The sequence below is a fragment of the Oncorhynchus mykiss genome, chromosome 8 (genome assembly GCF_057628025.1).
Source record: "Oncorhynchus mykiss isolate SJ-2025 chromosome 8, ASM5762802v1, whole genome shotgun sequence".
Taxonomy (NCBI): Eukaryota; Metazoa; Chordata; class Actinopteri; order Salmoniformes; family Salmonidae; genus Oncorhynchus; species Oncorhynchus mykiss.
In genome coordinates, this window is record NC_143029.1 from 30,832,816 (window position 1) to 30,853,911 (window position 21,096).

At 44.0% G+C, this 21,096-nt stretch overlaps 1 protein-coding gene across 22 annotated transcripts in view; it reads right to left on the bottom strand.

Moving 5' to 3' along the window:
* Nucleotides 1-105: 105 nt before the first annotated feature.
* gphnb (gephyrin b) overlaps nt 106-21,096 on the bottom strand; it is a 115,496-nt gene continuing 94,505 nt past the window's right edge. For 5 of the 22 annotated variants that reach the window (XM_090243175.1, XM_090243171.1, XM_090243173.1 and 2 more), the window contains 14 exons: nt 17,548-17,590; nt 16,218-16,355; nt 10,619-10,711; nt 10,146-10,201; nt 9,303-9,422; nt 8,854-8,912; nt 8,383-8,536; nt 6,620-6,741; nt 6,385-6,472; nt 5,099-5,172; nt 4,921-4,988; nt 4,697-4,800; nt 1,982-2,078; nt 106-1,512 (listed from right to left, as the gene is read on the bottom strand). In XM_090243175.1, the coding sequence (XP_090099301.1) occupies nt 1,379-1,512; nt 1,982-2,078; nt 4,697-4,800; nt 4,921-4,988; nt 5,099-5,172; nt 6,385-6,472; nt 6,620-6,741; nt 8,383-8,536; nt 8,854-8,912; nt 9,303-9,422; nt 10,146-10,201; nt 10,619-10,711; nt 16,218-16,355; nt 17,548-17,590 (1,350 nt within the window). In that variant the 3' untranslated portion in view covers nt 106-1,378. Of the gene's footprint in view, nt 1,513-1,981; nt 2,079-4,696; nt 4,801-4,920; nt 4,989-5,098; nt 5,173-6,369; nt 6,473-6,619; nt 6,742-8,382; nt 8,537-8,853; nt 8,913-9,302; nt 9,423-10,145; nt 10,202-10,618; nt 10,712-16,217; nt 16,356-17,547; nt 17,591-20,451; nt 20,515-21,096 lie in introns of all 22 variants that reach the window. The other 17 variants (XM_036985269.2, XM_090243172.1, XM_036985268.2 and 14 more) reach the window with 7 other exon arrangements.

Here is a 21,096-nt window from a genome sequence, read left to right on the forward strand (position 1 = left end):
CTCCCACTCTACGGGCCCCGGAAGTGCTAATAAACTTGATCAACGTGATCATGTTAATGGTCCACCCTAAAACAAGGTGTCACTGCACGCATCAAAGAAGAACACTTTTTTTTTCTTTGAATAGGTTTTTATTTGAAAAAAGGAAACCCAACAATTTTTGTAATTTTTTTTTTTTACATAATGATCAAGGATTTTTATTATCGTAGTCTCTTTCATCAGTTTCATATCATTACGGAAAATGTGTTATAGTACAGCGTTGTTCAATGTCTCTTCATTGCTTAATAATAATCATTTCCTTAGGAGTGCTGGTCACATATATCTGTACAATATGGTTCATCTTCTTCGCATTTTTTTTTATCTGTACATTTTTTTGTGAAGTCAGTTAAAAAGGCTGTCAGCACGTAAAGAAGCTGTTTATTTTATTTCATTCCCCCCCCCCCCCCCCCCCTTACTCTTAGTCGATCAAATAAAAGTTTTTGTTTTTCACGGGTGACCACGCCCCCAGGGGGTTCGGGCGCAGAGTTGCACCTGGTCAGATGATAAATAAGGAAGCTTCAGGGTCTGGGCAGGTTGGTGGGTGACTGCCCCCTTCCCTCCTATCACCACCATCGTCCCTGCCCAGGCATTTGGCACTGCGCACATAAACAAGACTCACAAGATAAACAACAAGCAAAGCTCTTTGTGAAGCCATTATGATGCATACTAACGAGAGAAAAATAGAAGTGTGTGGCGTCACCGTTAAAGCGTCACACCACAGAGAAAGTAGACCTAGATTATGCCCTCCCCTCCTTCCTCTTAACCGAGCACCGTGGGAAATCTGGAGTCTTCCTCATTGTTTTTCTTTATATTTAAAAAAACAAACATTTTTCCCCCACTAAAGATGAGAAAATAATATATATATATATATTTATTTATTTTTTTGTCCTGGCAGGCACCTACAGCTCTATTAAAATGCTACCGATATCGATAAGATCTAGCATTGAACACACAAAGCAATTGCAATGAAAGGAATTAAGTTGACTTATAATATAATAATGATAATAAGAAGAATAATGATAACAATAATACGAATAATCATAATAATATATTACAGAATAAATCTCTTTTGATAATTCGATTTTTTTCTTTAAAAGTTATATTTTTCTTTGTCTGAAATACTATTATAATATTTTTAAAGTAATTCTATATTTTTTGTATCATATGTACCTAGGTTTGTGATCGAGATGTTGACTATACCTCAACGTTATCCAAATCAATAAAAACTAGCTGTGCCGTTGCATATTACAGAATAGTCAATGATATGTGGACATGCACCGTGAACCACCCATTTGAACCCTCTCTCTCTATGAAGCCATCTCAACGTCCCCCTTTGATGACATCATAGCCGGCCGATGACCATGACGTCGACCACCTCTCCCTTGTGCAGCTCCACATATTGCTCTGTTTTTGGAGGTAGCATCAGGAGACCATTGGCGCTGCGCATGCTCATCAGCCTGCTGCTCACCTGGTTACCTACAGGATGGAGGAAAGGATATGGAGGAAAGGAGGGAGGAAATGAGGAGAGAAAGAGACTGATGGTGAGAATGCACTTTAGGCCCTAACCAACCACACAAGTCCAGGAGGATCTAACCCATGACAGTCAGGATGACCTCGGTACCACACCATGCAATGGGGTGAGAGGCTACTAATACCACACAATCTAATTGTAGCTCTTTATGCACTTGAGCTCTACAGTATACTGAATCAATTAGGCACTACATGGAATACAAAACAATGAAAATAGTCACAGTGGGAGGCTTTGTTAGATTAGAGGACTGTAGCTAACCCCTCTACAATTGCCCATGAACAAAATCAATGAACAGTCCATTGATAGTCCGTTATAGAGCCTGTGACTACACATGCAGTATAGTATAGCAGCGTATCGCTCCATATCGCAGGGCACAATTAAACAGAATAGAATAGAATGGGGTTCTATTATTACCTGTGCTCTGTGCCCATGGCAGAGGCTCCTGGTGGTGCCATGTCAGAATGCAGCGGTGGTACTCAGGGCGAGGATCCAACTTTACGTCACATGACAACTACGAGACATGAAAGGAAGTAAACAAGTGTACTCTTCAGGAGTAAGGACAGATTATTGGGGCGCAAAAATGTAAACGCTCATAGGTAGGACCCAGGGGGCCTCATTTATAACCGTTGCATACATTTCACACTAAATATCTGAGTGCGCCATTTCTGAAAAAGAGTACTTATGCCAACAAATATAGATAATGAAAACTTTGCACACGCCACACATACTTGTGCGCATGCTTTCCGTTGTAAATCAGACCTGTCGCAAAACTGTGTGCACCTGAACGAGCATTATAACGGCACCTGGAAAACACCCTCCATTCACCTTTCATGGTGAAAATAACACGATTTTGCTGTAGAATTTGGAACTATTGGAATTAGGCAACAGCAGTTTCTAAAAGAAAGAGCAATGGCAAATGTTATAGTGTTTTTGGAGACGGCAGAATCTTTTAATCTTTTGCAGTAACTTATGGCAAAGGAATGTGAGTTTCTTAAAGAGAAAACAATGGCAAATTGTTGTGGACCTTTTCCCCCAACCCAAATATTCTGGACTGAAACATTTTAGGCCTACTCAACCACAAAAAAATACAGTAGCATACTTCAATGTAAAAGATAAAGTGTTGGTCTTTGAAATTCGCCTATTATAAACCACACTGCCTATAGGATCGCATACAGCAAAACTTGAAATACACAGCCTATCTATTTACTAGGCTACTAGGCCCAATTAAATGAGATTTGGGCATGGTATGTTGTTGTATGACTTCTTCGTGAATATGAACCCATCACAGCCAGAAGAGGTGAGGAATTTATTCTGCAATAATCTGTTTCTGAAAATAAAATAAATATAGGAAATAGATTTCTATGTCAAATTATTTTACTTTCCAAAAATAAAACAGAGCTATCCACTCTCCACTCTTCACTAATGTCAAAAAGCTCCTGTTAAAAAAAATAATCAGAATAAGAATAAGCATGTCATCATATCCCCTCTATGCACAAAATACTTACTTGCCTGCTTGCAATACAACACATCAACCACTATAAAATGTGCATACGCAGAGTATAAAATGTGATTACGCAGAGTATAAAATGTGATTATGCAGAGTATAAAATGTGATTATGCAGAGTACAAAATGTGCATTCGCAGAGTATAAAATGTGCATATGCAGAGTATAAAATGTGATTACGCAGAGTATAAAATGTGCATACGCAGAGTATAAAATGTGCATTCGCAGAGTATAAAATGTGCATACACAGAGTATAAAATGTGATTATGCAGAGTACAAAATGTGCATTCGCAGAGTATAAAATGTGCATACACAGAGTATAAAATGTGATTATGCAGAGTACAAAATGTGCATACGCAGAGTATAAAATGTGCATACACAGAGTATAAAATGTGATTATGCAGAGTACAAAATGTGCATTCGCAGAGTATAAAATGTGCATATGCAGAGTATAAAATGTGCATACGCAGAGTATAAAATGTGATTACGCAGAGTATAAAATGTGATTACGCAGAGTATAAAATGTGATTACGCAGAGTATAAAATGTGCATACGCAGAGTATAAAATGTGCATACGCAGAGTATAAAATGTGCATACGCAGAGTATAAAATGTGATTACGCAGAGTATAAAATGTGATTACGCAGAGTATAAAATGTGCATACGCAGAGTATAACATGTGATTATGCAGAGTATAAAATGTGCATACGCAGAGTATAACATGTGATTATGCAGAGTATAAAATGTGCATACGCAGAGTATAAAATGTGCATACGCAGAGTATAACATGTGATTATGCAGAGTATAAAATGTGCATACACAGAGTATAAAATGTGCATACGCAGAGTATAACATGTGATTATGCAGAGTATAAAATGTGCATACACAGAGTATAAAATGTGCATACGCAGAGTATAACATGTGATTATGCAGAGTATAAAATGTGCATACGCAGAGTATAAAATGTGATTATGCAGAGTATAAAATGTGCATACACAGAGTATAACATGTGATTATGCAGAATATAACATGTGATTATGCAGAGTATAAAATGTGCATACGCAGAGTATAAAATGTGCATACGCAGAGTATAAAATGTGCATACGCAGAGTATAACATGTGATTATGCAGAGTATAAAATGTGCATACACAGAGTATAAAATGTGCATACGCAGAGTATAACATGTGATTATGCAGAGTATAAAATGTGCATACGCAGAGTATAAAATGTGCATACGCAGAGTATAAAATGTGATTATGCAGAGTACAAAATGTGCATACGCAGAGTATAAAATGTGCATACGCAGAGTATAAAATGTGATTATGCAGAGTATAAAATGTGCATACGCAGAGTATAAAATGTGATTATGCAGAGTATAACATGTGATTATGCAGAGTATAAAATGTGCATACGCAGAGTATAACATTTGCATGGAGCTGATCCTACTTCGAGGTACGCGGCCTCTTTCCCGATTCCTTCTCAAAACGCATTGGAGGAGAAGATCCCAGATTCCTCCACTCTGACCTTCTCCTCCATTGAATTTGGAGAGGAAGGCGAGATAGAGGACGCAAGCAATTGAGGTAAGACAAATTGAGAAAGATTCATGGAGCCCTGTGCCTTCTTACCCTGGCTTTGATGATGGTGGGCCGTGGGTCCAGGATCCCCTGCATCTTCCTTAAGGCGGGGATAACAAAGAGGTTACATGTCACCACGGCAGACACGGGATTACCTGGGCCGTGGGGGGGGGGGGGGGGGGGGGGGAGGTGGGGAGAGAGAGAAAAGAAGAGTGTGTTAGAAAACCAGTCTGGAAACGATTGTCTGATTCCCTCTTTCTCTTTACTTTACACACTACCTGGGAGGGCAAAGATGAGTTTGCGAGCGCCGTCCATATCCAACGTGGCGAATGTTGTCGGGAGACTGAAATGATGGGAGAAGAGAAGAACAACACGGTTGTTCAAGGAACCATCCATCGACACATCCACCTCGCCAGCCAGCCAGCCAGCCATTCATCCATCCATCCATCTCACCCTGGTTTCATGAAGACTCGTCCAAAGTGGATCTGAGCATGCAGATCAATATCCAGCACCTGTTTCAGATAGTCCTGAAAAAGAGGATCACACATTTTGGAGTCTTCAAAGGTACACATAAACATTAGACAAAAACATTCACCTTCTAGTTATAGTGTAGCTGTACTTAAAACCCAGATAGGTCTTGTGCACCATTGGGGTGTATTCAACAGGCACCAAACGGAAGACAACTGACTGAAACAGGAAGGGAGTACTTAGATAGAAATGTTTCATTGCAAAAATGTTTTCGTTTTGGGCCCTAATGAATACGACCCTTGCTGTGTGAAATTGTAAATTTCTCCACATAATATTAACACCACAATTACTTGTATGTATGTAACATTTGTGTCAAATGTATAGGTAACGAAATAGCTGTAAAAAAAACACAATTATGTCCTCCAAAGAGGGATGTGCAAATTAAAAACCTGGTCTCAGAGCATTTTGTATCATTATGTAAGTAAATTCGAGATTTAGCATTTAGTATGATATGTTACGTTTCGGAAAGTATGTATTAATTAGTGGATGTCCATCACTCATTTCGTATGATATATTACGAATGACAATTTGTATTATATGTTACAAATTTTCAAAACTTACTATACTGTAATGAAACAGCAGGGAGCAGGTCTCGAACCCTCAACCTTCTAGCCCGATGTCCGGCGCGCTATCGACTGTGCCGTAAAAGCATGCTCGTGCGGCAGGGTCGATTTCCGCGCTTATAAACCCAGGTCGTTACAATATGTTACGAATTAGCAAAACATACTAAATGTTACGAATTAGCAAAACGCAATATATGTTACGAATTTGCACAAGGTGGTAATGTTAGCTATTTGGCTAATGTTAGCTAGGCTAGGGGTTAGGGTTAAGGGTAGGGTTAAGTGTAGAAGTTAGTTTAAATGGTTAAGGTTAGGGGAAGGGTTAGCTAAAATAAAAAAATAGCTAAAACTTGCTTAAATGCTAAAGTTGTCCGTAATGAGATACAAACTCACAACCTTTGGGTTGCTAGACGTTTGCCTTATACTCCCATCCATCCATCCTACTTCCTTTTTTTGCCTTCGATAACTATGTCTTATGTAACCATACCAAACATAACATATCATACTAATTTGTTACATCTGGTCTATGAGACCAGGCTGAAATAATATCTACTATATATTTTTAAACAGTTCCCCATCCCAACCACAAGGTGTCAGCATAGTGCAATGTCATGACCAATGACCATTCATACTCACGATTTGCTCACATACCTTCTCTCCCATAGACACCCCTCCAGAGGTGATGATGACGTCAGCACGGCTGATGCCCTCGTTCAGGGCGTTCAGGAGGTCGTCTGGGCTGTGGGGCCGATAGACAGAGAACAGTTACCAGTTACCATCAAACACCACAGAAGAGGAGAAGAGAAGGGATAGGAGGAGGAGGAAAAGTAAGATGAACAGAAAGGGGAGGAGCATCAAGAACAGGAAGAGGAGTGTGAAGTCCTACTTGTCTCCCACGATGCCCAGGTTGATGGTGGGATATCCGTGCTCCTGGATGGTAGCGAGCAGCGTGGAGCGGTTACTATCCCTGATCTTCCCTGGATGGAGGTCGTCCTCTGGGTTCAACAGCTAGAGACACCAGGGGACGTGTTCATTAGGCACCAATTGGAGAGAAAAAAAACGAACTGCAACAGGAAGGGACAACCTGGATTTGTCCAATAAGAAACACTCATTGTCGGTTTCTGTTTGCAAAATGTTTTAATAAAGACCCAGTGCAGCTGTTTTGATCTCAATATCAAATCATTTTTGGGTAACAATTAAGTAACTTGCTGTAATATTTAAAATGGTCAAACTTGAACAAAATGAGCTTTTTAGCAAAAACGATTTCTCTAGCAGGAATTTTGCTAGGACTGTCTGGGAGTGATCAGAGTGGTGCGGGGAAGGTCACCAAAGCGATGTACTAACCACAGGATTGTGGTGCAGGGATCAATCCACTAGAGCGGAGGGGCCTAATAGGAGGGATATGTAACCTGAAAGCTAGCTGTTATTAGCAGAGAGGTTTGGAACTCTCTTTATGTGTCTATTAACATTTACCCCCTGGTGTAGGTTGAATATTTCCCTGGGATTTTACAAATGTTCCATCCTGACAATAAATCACTTTCTCCCTGGTAACCCGGTGTTTCCAAAACCGGAAATGTCATTCAAAAGCATGCCAGGTTTGGCCGGGGTAGGCCGTCACTGTAAATAAGAATTTGTTCTTAACTGACTTGCCTAGTTAAATAAAGGTTAAATAAAAATGTATAAATAAATCAAGTCAGTTAAGAATAAATTCTTATTTACAATGATGGCCTAACCCGGATGACGCTGGGCCAATTGTTCGCTGCTCTATGGGACTCCAAATCACGTCCGGTTGTGATACAGCCTGGAATCAAACCAGGGTCTGTAGTGACGCCTCTAGCACTGAGATGCTGTGCCTTAGACTGCAGTGCCACTCGGGAGCCCCCTCTTATCAAACAGGTTTGATAAGAGCTTTGATCGAAAATTCAAGCCTGAAAGCTACCTGACCCCGATAAGCCATACATTAAATACATTTTATGAGCCATACATTATGAGCCCAAGCCCAAATGATTGTGCCGTTATCCAATACATATACAGTATGATATATAGGCTTCTGCTGTTGATATAAATAATGTTTTCTAATGTACTGCGTTCACACAGTTATTTATCCAGTTATATATCAGTAAATGCCGGATTCCCGCCAATCAACCCTACCCTGGTGTCAACAGGCAAGTCAAAACTTCCCCTCATGCAAAACCTGCTGATTAGAAAGTCCTGTGTAAATTGTATTTTCAACCAGCAACTATTAGGGAATAACCCTGATTAAATGTTCTCGCACTTTTATAGTGTGAGTTTCATTAGCTGTTGATACAAAACAAAGGGAAACTGAATTTTGACTGCACTGGGCCTTTAAAACAGGAGCCTGGGTTGGTGCAGGTCAGCACACTCATGTACTGTTATGACTGTCCGAATACAGTACTTTGAACAGCTTCTTTTCCTCATGTCATTCCATCTATGATTAGGGCCTGGAGGTTGGGCTGACCAAAGGACCTGACCAGGAAATACACAGCCAAGTGTGTGTATCTGTCTGTCTGCCTGCCTGCCTGCCTGTCTGCCTGCCTGCCTGCCTGCCTGTCTGTCTGCCTGCCTGCCTGCCTGCCTGCCTGTCTGTCTGTCTGTCTGTCTGTCTGTCTGTCTGTCTGTCTGTCTCACCTCGTTGCCTGTGGACATGACAGCCACCACGGGGAACTTCTGCACCTCCACCTCGGTGACCCCTACGGTGGCCAGCAAGCCAATCTCAGAGGGGCCCATGTGGGTTCCCTTGGACAGGACACATTCCCCACGCTTGATGTCATGACCTATGGGCCTGGAGAGAAGCGGAGACCGGGAGGGGATAGGATTCAGAGGGACACCATTGAAACATATGTTCACACATTTTACAGACAAATAACTACAGACACTCACACACTTCATACAGAAAGAGACATACACATGTGGTTTCCATATGTGCAATATGTGTTTGATCCCGTTCCATCTATTCCATTCCTGACATTACTATGAGCCCACCCTCCACCAGCCTCCACTGACGCACACACACACACACACACACACACACACACACACACACACACACACACACACACACACACACACACACACACACACACACACACACACACACACCTGATGTCCTGTCCTGGACGAGCCTGGACGAGGATCCGCACCTCCAGCTCCTCGGTGCCCTGAGAAGGAGACAAGACAAAACATTCTGTAAGGAGCCATCATCACAACCATTTACTACTGTCCCCTAATCTAGAAGACTCCCTACTAAACACTATTCTCTGTGCCTGGGTAATCAGCATAGCCGCTAAGCCTTCAGCAGCTAGACAACTGATACTAGGCTTTGTCTAACCAACCCCTGGATGTAGACACTATATCCTGGTACTAGCCCAAGTCTTTTGTTGGAAGGCTCTATTGTCCCAGACCTAGACACTGGCCTAGTAAGTTTCTACTATATTGTCACCTTATACCCAGGTAATAGACAGACACTGCTAGTTCCTTAGAAGAAGCTAGGACATGAACCCTGTCCCACTTCACAGGGCTAAGGGTCAGGGGTCAAAGGTGAGACTCACGTCTTCAGACTCGCGGAGCAGCTCTGTGTCCTCCACCTGTACCACAGCGTCCGCCCCACAGGGGATAGGAGCCCCCGTCGTCACCCTCATCACCTGCCCTGGCATCACTGTGTGGGTGGGCTGCAAGGGAGAGAGAAAGAGACTGGTGTCAAATACGCACACACACACACACACACACACACATGCAAATGAACGGACACACACTCGGACGTACACAGATGTTCCAAACGTATCTGTAGAATGTCCCCCTAGGCTCTCTTAGAATCCTAAAACATTGGTATGTGTCTAAGCGTAAGGTATTATTGTGTTTCCCAGTCACAGGCAGACACAGAGCAACAGCACAACAACATATTGCATCAGACATGCAGGAGGTGTATTGATGTGTCAGTGTGTTTGTGTGTGTGATCTTGTGTCATGCATCAGTGTGTGTGTGATACCGTGTATAATGAGGCCAGGCAGGCGGCCCACCTGCGAGTGAGTGGGTTGCTGGGTAATTCAGTATGCTGAGTCAGTACTGTGTCGCTACGCTACGGGGGCGTGTTCCTCGCGCGCACACACGCACCCGCGCACACACATGCACACTTCTGCTCTGAAGGAGTGTTTTACATCCACCTCCTCTGTCTAGCAGCCATGCCACAATTGTATGTGTCTGTGTGTGTGTTTCAATATTTCTCTACATGAAGCGGGTTTCCAGCCAGTTGCTTGTAGCTGTGTGTGTAGTCACGTTATAGAAATTGGGAAGTGTAAGTGTGTGTGTTTGTCTGTAAGGGTGTGTGTATGTGTGTGTGTGTGTGTGTGTGTGTGTGTGTGTGTGTGTGTGTGTGTGTGTGTAAGGGGGCGAACCTGTTCTCCAGCCTGGGATTCTCCGATGATGAAACGGTCACCTGGACCATCAGCCGCTAAACAAATAAAATAAAATGTAATTTCATCTGTGTGTATGTTTGTATGATTGTGTGTATATGCTGCTGCGTGTTTATCAATGTGTGTCTCTGTGTGTGTATGCCGTGTGTGTGTGTGTGAAGATCTACGATATGTGTGTGTGAGTGGGTGACTGTGGAAGAGTGTCATTTAGCTGACTCGTGTTTCAGTGGGTAGTGCCTTCTGACTTCACAAACAGGAAGGGCATATCAGCACAGAGAGAGGGATAGTATGCCATGTACTGTGTAATATTCAGCAGTACAGTACAATATGACATAAGGTGGTATACAGTATGTGTGTGTGTGTGTGTGTGTGTGTGTGTGTGTGTGTGTGTGTGTGTGTAGTGTAGTGTGTGGTTGTGTAGGCTACATTGCAATATATTACAGATGAATACATACCTCTTACAGCATAACCATCCTTGACAGAGGCGGGGAACGGGGGCAGGTTGTCTTTGGCATAAACGTCCTGAGCCAGGACTCGACCCATCCCATCTAGAGAAAGACAGAGGGGATGGAGGAGGAGAAGAGAGAGGGGATAGAGGAGGAGAAGAGAGAGGGAGAAGGGAGACAGGGAGTGAGAGAGAGAGAAAGAGGTAGGAAGGGAGAGACGGAGGGAAAAAGAAAAAAGTAAGAAAAAAACATAGAGGGAGAGAAGAGGGTATGAGAGAGAGGAAGGGAGAAAGGGAGAGGAGTGAGAGAGAGGAAGGGAGAAAGGGAGAAAGGGAGAGGAGTGAGAGAGAGGAAGGGAGAAAAGGAGAGAAGAGGGTATGAGAGAGAGGAAGGGAGAAAGGGAGAGAAGAGGGTATGAGAGAGGAAGGGAGAAAGGGAGAGGAGTGAGAGAGAGGAAGGGAGAAAGGGAGAGGAGTGAGAGAGAGGAAGGGAGAAAGGGAGAGGGGTGAGAGAGAGGAAGGGAGAAAGGGAGAGGAGTGAGAGAGAGGAAGGGAGAAAGGGAGAGTATTGAGAGAGAGGAAGGGAGAAAGGGAGAGGAGTGAGAGAGAGGAAGGGAGAAAGGGAGAGGAGTGAGAGAGAGGAAGGGAGAAAGGGAGAGGAGTAAGAGAGAAGAAGGGAGAAAGGGAGAGGAGTGAGAGAGAGGAAGGGAGAAAGGGAGAGGAGTGAGAGAGAGGAAGGGAGGAAGGGAGAGGAGTGAGAGAGAGAGAGGAAGGGAGAAAGGGAGAGGAGTGAGAGAGAGGAAGGGAGAAAGGAAGAGGAGTGAGAGAGGGATTGAATGGGATTGAGAGGGAGAGAGGGAGAGAGAGAGAGAGGGAGAGAGAGGAAGGGAGAGAGAGAGGGAGAGAGGGAGGGAGAGAAGGGACAGATGGAGGGAGAAAGGGAGAGAGAGAGAGGAGGGAGAGAGGGCATCTGTTTCAGATGAAGACACGGAGAGGCATATGTGCCAGAGGTGTGTGTGTTAGAGAGAGAGTGTGACACCTCTCATCAGGATCTCTGTGGGTGACTCACCACCTGACCAGAAAAACACACACACACGCACACAAACACCTGAACAAACACACACACACACACACACATGCACATATACACCCAAACCTAAAAAACACACACATCCAAACAAACACACCCACACCGGAACAAACATACACGGACACACACAAACACATACTCTCGTGTGTGTGTCTTCCTGTGATTATTAAGTGGCTGTTAATGTGAAATCTGAGCTATGATATCAATGACTTACATGAGACGGAGAGCTAAGGATTGGGACACACACATACGCACAAGCATGCACATATGCACGCACACACATAAGAGTAGGTTCAATTAATGTTCCAAATCTTTCAAATACTTCAAGCATTTGATTGAGCCTGCAGTGCCAGATTTTGGGACGTGAGTGGATTTGCACTTTTGGGACTATTCAATGAATTGATAGTCTTGTGCCAGGCAAGCTTAGACAAGCTAAGACAAGCTCCATTAAGCACACACACGGACCATGCCCCCTACTCCTCCACCACACACCTATCTCTCTCCCTCCCCCCCCCACCACACACTCCTCCCCCCACCAGCACGGGAGCTGTTCCATCCTGAAACACCCTACCCCAAAACAACATGAAACATCACTTTACTGGGAGAAAAGAGAGAGGACACACCACCATAGCTGTTCTATTAGTCATGATGAGCACAGAACTGAATCAGAAGTGTGTGAGTGTGTAAGTGTGTGTCCTGTGTCCTGCCCCCATGTCAGGTCTGTGTCACCACCACCACACTGATGTCACACAGCCAGGGGGGTGACCACGGCCCTAAGGCACTCTGACAAAGGCCCTGAGGGCAGTGCCCTAGGAAGAGCTAGGGGGACAGACATGCTCCAGGACCAGTGTGTTTATACTCCTCTGAATGTGTCTGTACACTGTAATATGACATTCAGAGTATGTGTGTAACATCTAAGCCTGCAGACAAGAGCCAGAGTCAGCTTAAACCCTGTCATGTGTAGTTCATATTGTCAGTGAGGTGGTTGAGCCTGACAAGGTGCTACAAGTCTGTTCTGTACCACCGACATTCTATTGTAATGTGAATAATGTTATTTAGCAGATGCTTTAATCCAAATTACAATTTTACATATGGTTGGTCCCGGGAATAAAACCCACCATCCTAGGACCACACTGTTGAGCTACTGATCATGTAGTGCTAAGTTAGGTAATGGTCACTTACTTTATGTCTGTGAGTCTCTGGGTCTCCTGGTTTCGACTCCTTCGACTAGGGTGGTAGTTGCGAATCTACCTCTGTTTATTATGGATGATCAAATCCGGAAAGAGCTGAGTTGGTTTGGTAAGTTTGCTATCAGTTTTCATGTACTGTTGGCAGGATTTCAGGCAGATGCCATTAAGCATGTTGTTTCGTTCAGGAGGCAATACTTCTTGTTTCTGAACAACAATGAGTAACAGTTAAATGTGTATTTTAAAGTGAGGCTCGGGGAGAGGCTCTACGCAAGGTTTGCCTTCACAGATAGTATACGGTGCTTTGAGTGTGGGGATTTGGGACATAAGAGCTTTGCATGCTCACATAAAGCCCATAGACAAGGTGAGGATACAAGCGCCAGTGGCGGAAATCGAGGTTGACTTGCAAGGGGCCATGTGACATAGGTAGCAGAGCCTGGGTGTAGTTATGCTATAGATGGTGGTGTAGATGAGGCTGGGTCTAGTCATTCTATAGATGGTGGTGTAGATGAGGCTGGGTGTAGTTATGCTATAGATGGTGGTGTAGATGAGGCTGGGTCTAGTCATTCTATAGATGGTGGTGTAGATGAGGCTGGGTCTAGTTATGCTATAGATGGTGGTGTGGATGAGGCTGGGTCTAGTTATGCTATAGATGGTGGTGTAGATGAGGCTGGGTCTAGTCATTCTATAGATGGTGGTGTAGATGAGGCTGGGTCTAGTCATGCTATAGATGGTGGTGTGGATGAGGCTGGGTCTAGTTATGCTATAGATGGTGGTGTGGATGAGGCTGGGTCTAGTTATGTTATAGATGGTGGTGTAGATGAGGCTGGGTCTAGTCATTCTATGGATGGTGGTGTGGATGAGGCTGGGTCTAGTCATGCTATGGATGGTGGTGTAGATGAGGCTGGGTCTAGTCATTCTATGGATGGTGGTGTAGATGAGGCTGGGTCTAGTCATTCTATGGATGGTGGTGTGGATGAGGCTGGGTCTAGTCATGCTATGGATGGTGGTGTAGATGAGGCTGGGTCTAGTCATGCTATGCCTAGACAGGTTATGCTATTGGATGAGGAGAGTATAGTGGGGAAGGGCAAGTGACTACGGGCGGTTGAGGAGGGTGTCAAGCTGTTTGTAAAATCGTACAACACGCTATGAAAAATGAGGGGCATGGTTTCCTCTCACCCAGGAAACGGTTTAGGTTGAGGAAGTGGGTCAGAACCGTGCGTAAGGGTCGTACTTCAGACACTATTTAGATGTATAGTTTCTTTCTGGCACTGGGGATTTTTGAGCTTTGCTATTGGTCTCTTTCTTTGCTGGCTTTTCTCCCACTTCTTATGGAGACTCTTCGGGTAGGGTCGCTCAATATAAATGGTGCCAGAGATGTGGGAAAGAGGAGTCTGTTGGGTGAATATGTAAAACAAAAAAAAGTACAGGTGTTGTTTAGTGATGTGGTGAATGAAGTCGATTGGGGGCTCTGGTGGAAAAGGGCAAGTGTGCTGAGCCATGGAACAAATGTTAGTGCAGGGGTGGCAGAAAAATGTGCTCCTTTGTGCAGGGGTAGACTGCTTGTAGTAAAATCAGAAATTAACAACAGGGGTTTTGTCCTTATAAATGTGCATGCGCCTAACACAGGGAGAGAGAGGGGGCTTCTGTTTGGGTGTCTTAGACAGGAACTCTGTAGCTGTACGACTGGAGCTGTACGATGGATTTTATGAAAGATAGAAATGGGGAGGAGACTCTATCAGGCTCAGTGGGAGGTAAGGGACATCATTAAGCAGTTTGATCTAGTGGATGTTTGGAGAACTAGACATCCCAACACAAGACAGTATACATTGGTAAACGTCTTTAGGACTAGGGTGAGTGCAGCCCGACTAGATCAGTTTTACATGTCCAGGAATCAGAGCAATAGGCTGTTGGGTGCTACCATTCTCCCGGTGGATTTTTCGGGTCACCACATAACCATGGCTCAGTTGTCTATTTTACCAGGGCTTCGGCAGGCATCATATTGGAAGTTTAATGTAAAGCTCTTACAAGATGCCACTTTTTGCTGAGGTTTTAAGCAAAGAGTGGAGAATGTGTCTCTGAGTCAATGGTAGGATGTGGGAAAAGTCCAAATTCGGCTTTTCTGTCAACAGTAAACAGCTCTCTCATCCTCAAAAACTAGGAGAGTATTGGGGGAACTCGAGCATAGTATCAATGAAGTGTAGGTAGAGCTGGTGGGGCAAGGCAATGTAGACCTCCAGACTAATTTAGCTGAATTATGTAGGGACCTGGGCAGTTTTTTCCAGGTTAAAGCAAAGGGAGCACTTGTAAGAGCTAGGTTTTACATGCTTAAGGAGATGGATGCTCCCAGCTCCTTCTTCTTTGGTTTGGAAAGACAGAGTGGTGAAGCCAAGGGTATGCATTGTCTACTGCTGTCTGATGGGCAGGTGACCTCTGTGGTGGGGGAGATGCAGGATTTTTTTTGTTTTTTTGCTGAGGAGAGCTGGCAGATTACGGTTGGACCAGCAGCTGTTCCTCATGAGGCTGGAGAGGCTGAGTACAGCAGGTCTCTCTGAGTTTTACTCTGCGGTGTTGAGGGCCTGGCAGCTGCTAAGACCTACACGAGAAGGGGGTGTGGAGCCTGAGCCTATCTTCCACAATCCAACCATTCTTTTGAGATTAGTTCAACCAGCCACCCTACAGAAGCAACTGATGGCAGTGAGTTTACTAAGGCTGAGTGACCGGCGGCTGCTGGGGGGAGGGGTGGAAAACCCCGGAAGTCCTGGCACAACAAACAGGACTAACATCTTTTAGGCTGCTGGAGAGATTCCTGGGGGAGGTCTAGGTGGCACTGTCTGAAATGGTAAGTGGGTGTTTCAGCAGCCAAAGGGGGAGGTGCCACCACTGTTTCCACCACTGCAGTTGACGGCAGAGACTGGGGACTGGCAAGGGGGAGGACTGGAGGACTTGTTGGACTTTAACACTCAAGCCTGGGGGAGTTTGAGGGGGTGGGAGGTGAAGCCCTCTACAACCTCTGCATCTATAGTTGATGTGTTCGTAAGGTGATATATACAGTAATATGATGTAGTCAGTGGATGACTCACTCTACTGCCTGACCTTTGTAATAGATGATTGATAGATGTACTCATCTTGCTGACCATACACAATGCAGACTAGTTGATGTGTGTGCTGATTTGTGCATGTATGTGTGTATGTGTGTGTGTGTGACATGTGTGTTGTGTAGTTGACGTGTGTATGTGTGTGTGTGTCCTCACCTCCATACTTTCATGTGTGTGTACAGTATTTGTGTATTCACTTTTATAGCTTATGTGTGTGTGCATTCCCCTCCTCACCTCTGTAGTTGATGATCTCAGTACCCAGGATGGCGGTCATCTCTAGCACAGTGATGAAGGCCTTGTCCATGGAGGTGAGGGGGAACGGGGACATGCGGTGTCTCCGGGCCACCTTGGTGATGTCCACTGCACTGTGACCTGACGGGAGATAGAGAGAGAGAGCGAGAGAGAGAGAGAGAGAGAGAGAGAGAGAGAGAGAGAGACAGAGACAGAGACAGAGACAGAGACAGAGACAGAGATAGAGACAGAGACAGAGACAGAGAGAGGACACAGGGACAGGGTCTTACACAGAATCATACACCTACTGTACCAGTCAAAAGTTTGGACACACCTACTCATTATAAGTGTTGTCTATATTCTGACTATTTTCTACATCGTAGAATAATAGTGAAGACATCAAAACTATGAAATAACACATATAACTCATCCCAAATCATCTCAATTTGGTTGAGGTTGGGTGATTCTGGAGGCCAGGTCATCTGAGGCACTCCATCACTCTCCTTCTTGATCAAATAGCCCTTACACAGCCTAAATTATAGTCCCACTATGAGCAAACCAGATGGGAAGGCGTATTGCTGCAGAATGCTGTGGTAGCCATGCTGGTTAAGTGTGCCTTGAAGTCGAAATAAATCACCAACAGTGTCACCAGCAAAGCATCCCCTCACCATCACACCTCCTCCATGCTTCACGGTAGAACCACAAATTCGGAGATCATCCGTTCACCTACTCTGCGTCTCACAAATACACGGAACCAAACATCTTAAATACACGGAATCAAAAATCTTACATTTGGACTCAAAAGGACAGATTTCCAGCAGTCTAATGTCCATTGCTCGTGTTTCTTGTTTAACACTTTTTTGGTTATTACATGATTCCATTTGTGTTATTTCATTTCCACACACACACACACACACACACACACACACACACACACACACACACACACACACACACACACACACACACACACACACACACACACACACACACACACACACACACACAATTTCAGCTATCGACAGCAACCATGTTGTTTCTAATAACAGCAGTGGAATCATTCCAAAGGCAAGCGGAAGAACAAGGCCAGAACAAAGCTACAGTGCACGGATTTCTCTTGACCAAATTCCCGGTCCTATAAACTGACGATTCCACAGCCTATTTCAGATTGTGAACATGGGCCTCAGTTAGCCCCTGGCACAACATCACTCGTGTGCGCGGACGGATGCACGAATGCTCATGTATGAACACACACGCACACATAGATGTGCACAAACAATTGTCCTGCTACAGGGGAAGCTCGCTTCTTAAGGGTGTGTGGCAGAGTGCTTACTTGATCTTAGGATGTTTTCTTTGCTGCTGTATCGTGACTGCACCTGGCGAAGGAGAGAGAGAGAGAGAGAGAGAGAGAGAGAGAGAGAGAGAGAGAACGAGAGAGAGAGAGACAGAGAAAGAGAGAGAGAGAGAGAGAGAGAGAGTGAGAGAGAGAGAGAACGAGAGAGAGAGACAGAGAGAGAGAGAGAGAGAAAGAGAGAGAGAGAGAGAGAGAGAGAGAGAGAGAGAGAGACAGAGAGAGAGAGAGAGAGAAAGAGAGAGAGAGAGAGAGAGAAAAAAAGAGACACAATGAGATTTTTATAGAGCAGGTTGCCTTTTCGACACCTTTGAAAGATGAGATGTTTACTCAACAGTCAAAAAGTGACCGAGAAAGAGGTTTGTGACACTACACCTATCTTGCTCTTTGTCCTTCCATACAGACGTCTTCCGCTTCCTGACCTCGTATCGTTATCCTCTTTTATATGGTGCATACAATCTCACAGACATAGCAGCACTGTAAGTCACACCGGTAATACTAATTCAAGTGCCTCTTGTCTTGCTTGATACAGTGATAGCGGCTGGAATAATTTCACTGAGCTAAAATAGATTAGCTCAATTCAAAGATATAGCTGGATGAGTTTGACTGAGCTAAGAAAGATGAGTTAAATTCACAGATATAGCTGGATTAGTTTGACTGAGCTAAAATATATGAGTTAAATTCACAGATATAGCTGGATGAGTTTGACTGAGCTAAAATAGATGAGTTAAATTCACAGATATACCAGGATTAGTTTGACTGAGCTAAAATAAATGAGTTAAATTCACAGATATACCTGGATTAGTTTGACTGAGCTAAAATAGATGAGTTAAATTCACAGATATACCTGGATTAGTTTGACTGAGCTAAAATAGATTAGTTAAATTCACAGATATACCTGGATTAGTTTGACTGAGCTAAGAAAGATGAGTTAAATTCACAGATATAGCTGGATTAGTTTGACTGAGCTAAGAAAGATGAGTTAAATTCACAGATATACCTGGATTAGTTTGACTGAGCTAAAATAGACGAGTTAAATTCACAGATATACCTGGATTAGTTTGACTGAGCTAAAATAGATGAGTTGAAATCACAGATATACCTGGATTAGTTTTGACTGAGCTAAGAAAGATGAGTTAAATTCACAGATATACCTGGATTAGTTTGACTGAGCTAAGAAAGATGAGTTAAATTAACAGATATACCTGGATTAGTTTGACTGAGCTAAAATAGATGAGTTAAATTCACAGATATACCTGGATTAGTTTGACTGAGCTAAGAAAGATGAGTTAAATTCACAGATATAGCTGGATTAGTTTGACTGAGCTAAGAAAGATGAGTTAAATTCACAGATATACCTGGATTAGTTTGACTGAGCTAAAATAGATTAGTTAAATTCACAGATATACCTGGATTAGTTTGACTGAGCTAAAATAGATGAGTTAAATTCACAGATATAGCTGGATTAGTTTGACTGAGCTAATAAAGATGAGTTAAATTCACAGATATAGCTGGATTAGTTTGACTGAGCTAAGAAAGATGAGTTAAATTCACAGATATACCTGGATTAGTTTGACTGAGCTAAAATAGACAAGTTAAATTCACAGATATACCTGGATTAGTTTGACTGAGCTAAAATAGATTAGTTAAATTCACAGATATACCTGGATTAGTTTGACTGAGCTAAAATAGATGAGTTAAATTCACAGATATACCTGGATTAGTTTGACTGAGCTAAAATAGATGAGTTAAATTCACAGATATACATGGATTAGTTTGACTGAGCTAAGATAGATGAGTTAAATTCACAGATAAAGTGGACAAAGGCAACAACATCCATATTGACAATAACAGATATATTAAGAGCAGTAACAGCAGTATTGATAGTGGCTGCTCAGACGTGGAGCAGGAGGGCTGCGTTTCTCTGAAAACATCTGACTCTATGGGAACGATAAGCTAACGCTCAACTAACGCAGAAGAGTAGCCAGACAGAGGGAATGGTTAGAGTGAGGCGGTACAGTAAGTACAGCCCTCACACACTCTATGTGAATGTGTGTGTGTTGAGGGGGTGGCGGATTACGATCAGTTTTGGCTCAGAAATTATGTCTGTGTCTCTATTCCGTTTTGTCTCCTGTATACCTGTCTGCCAACTTGTCTACCTGTCTGTCTGTCTCTATTTCTTTCTGTCTCCCACCTACCTACCTACCTACCTACCTACCTACCTACCTACCTACCTACCTACCTACCTACCTACCTACCTACCTACCTACCTACCTACCTACCTACCTACCTACCTACCTGCCTGCCTACCTCTCCGTCTGTCTGTCTGTCTGTCTGTCTGTCTGCCTGTCTGTCTGTCTGTCTGTCTGTCTGTCTGTCTGTCTGTCTGTCTGTCTGTCTGTCTGTCTGTCTGTCTGTCTGTCTCTGTATGCCTGCGTGTCTGGTTGTCTGTCTTATCTGCTCCATGTCTATGTGGCTCTGCAACATGTGCCCCCCCCCTACAACTACTGCAACACCGCTGGGTACTGCATAGCCAGAGGCAGGTGAGAGGGACAAGGGGGATGGAGGGGAGGGAGGGATAGCAGGATGTGGTCCCGTAGCCGAGAGAAAAGCAAAACGAACCAGACAAGACTACAGCTAAACTAGTGAACTAAAAGAGAGAGAGAGAGAGAGAAAGAGCGAAAGGAAGAGAGAGTGAGTGTGCACTACTGGAGCAAACTGATGACGTCTACAGACGTTCTGCAACACCAGACACAGATACTAAAAGCAGAGCATGTTAGGGAGAGAGAGAAAGAAAGAGAGAGGGCAAGAAAGACAGAAAAACAGAGAGAAAGCCAGAAACGGAGGGCGGCAGCTCCTCATTGATGGGGGGGGGGGGATAGTTACTCGAGAGCTGAAGGTCCTATGGGTCCTGCGATCATCTTTAAGCCCCTCCAACCTACACTGGAGCTAGTAGGAGATAAAGCATCATCACAGGCATCAGTGAACATCAACTCCCAGGATGCATCAGTACTGTACCACAACACAACAACAGAGACAACAAGAGAGCGAGACACAAGGAACAACAATCGACTGCTAGCAGAAGGGAGAAGGGATAGGGTAAGGGGGGAGTGTGTGTGAGAGGGAACGTGACGAGGTTGAGAGAGAGAAAGAGAGGAGAGAGAGGGAGAGAAAGAGGGAGCGAGAGAGAGGGGTAGAGAAAAGAGGAGGAGAAAGAACGAGATGGGAAAAAGAGCGAGAGAGATAGTGAGAACGATAGAGAGAGAGAGAGAGAGAGAGAGAGAGAGAGAGAGAGAGAGAGAGAGAGAGAGAGAAAGAGAGAGAGAGCGATAAAGATACGGGGGGGAGGAGGGGGAGTGAAAGGGAGAGACAGGAGGGGATGGGAGAAAGGGAGAGACAGGAGGGAGAGAGAGAGACAGGAGGGGATGGGAGAAAGGGAGAGACAGGAGGGAGAGAGAGAGAGGAGAGGATGGGAGAAAGGGAGTTACTAAGTCTACAGAAGACACAGAGAGATCAACTTGCAGAATACAT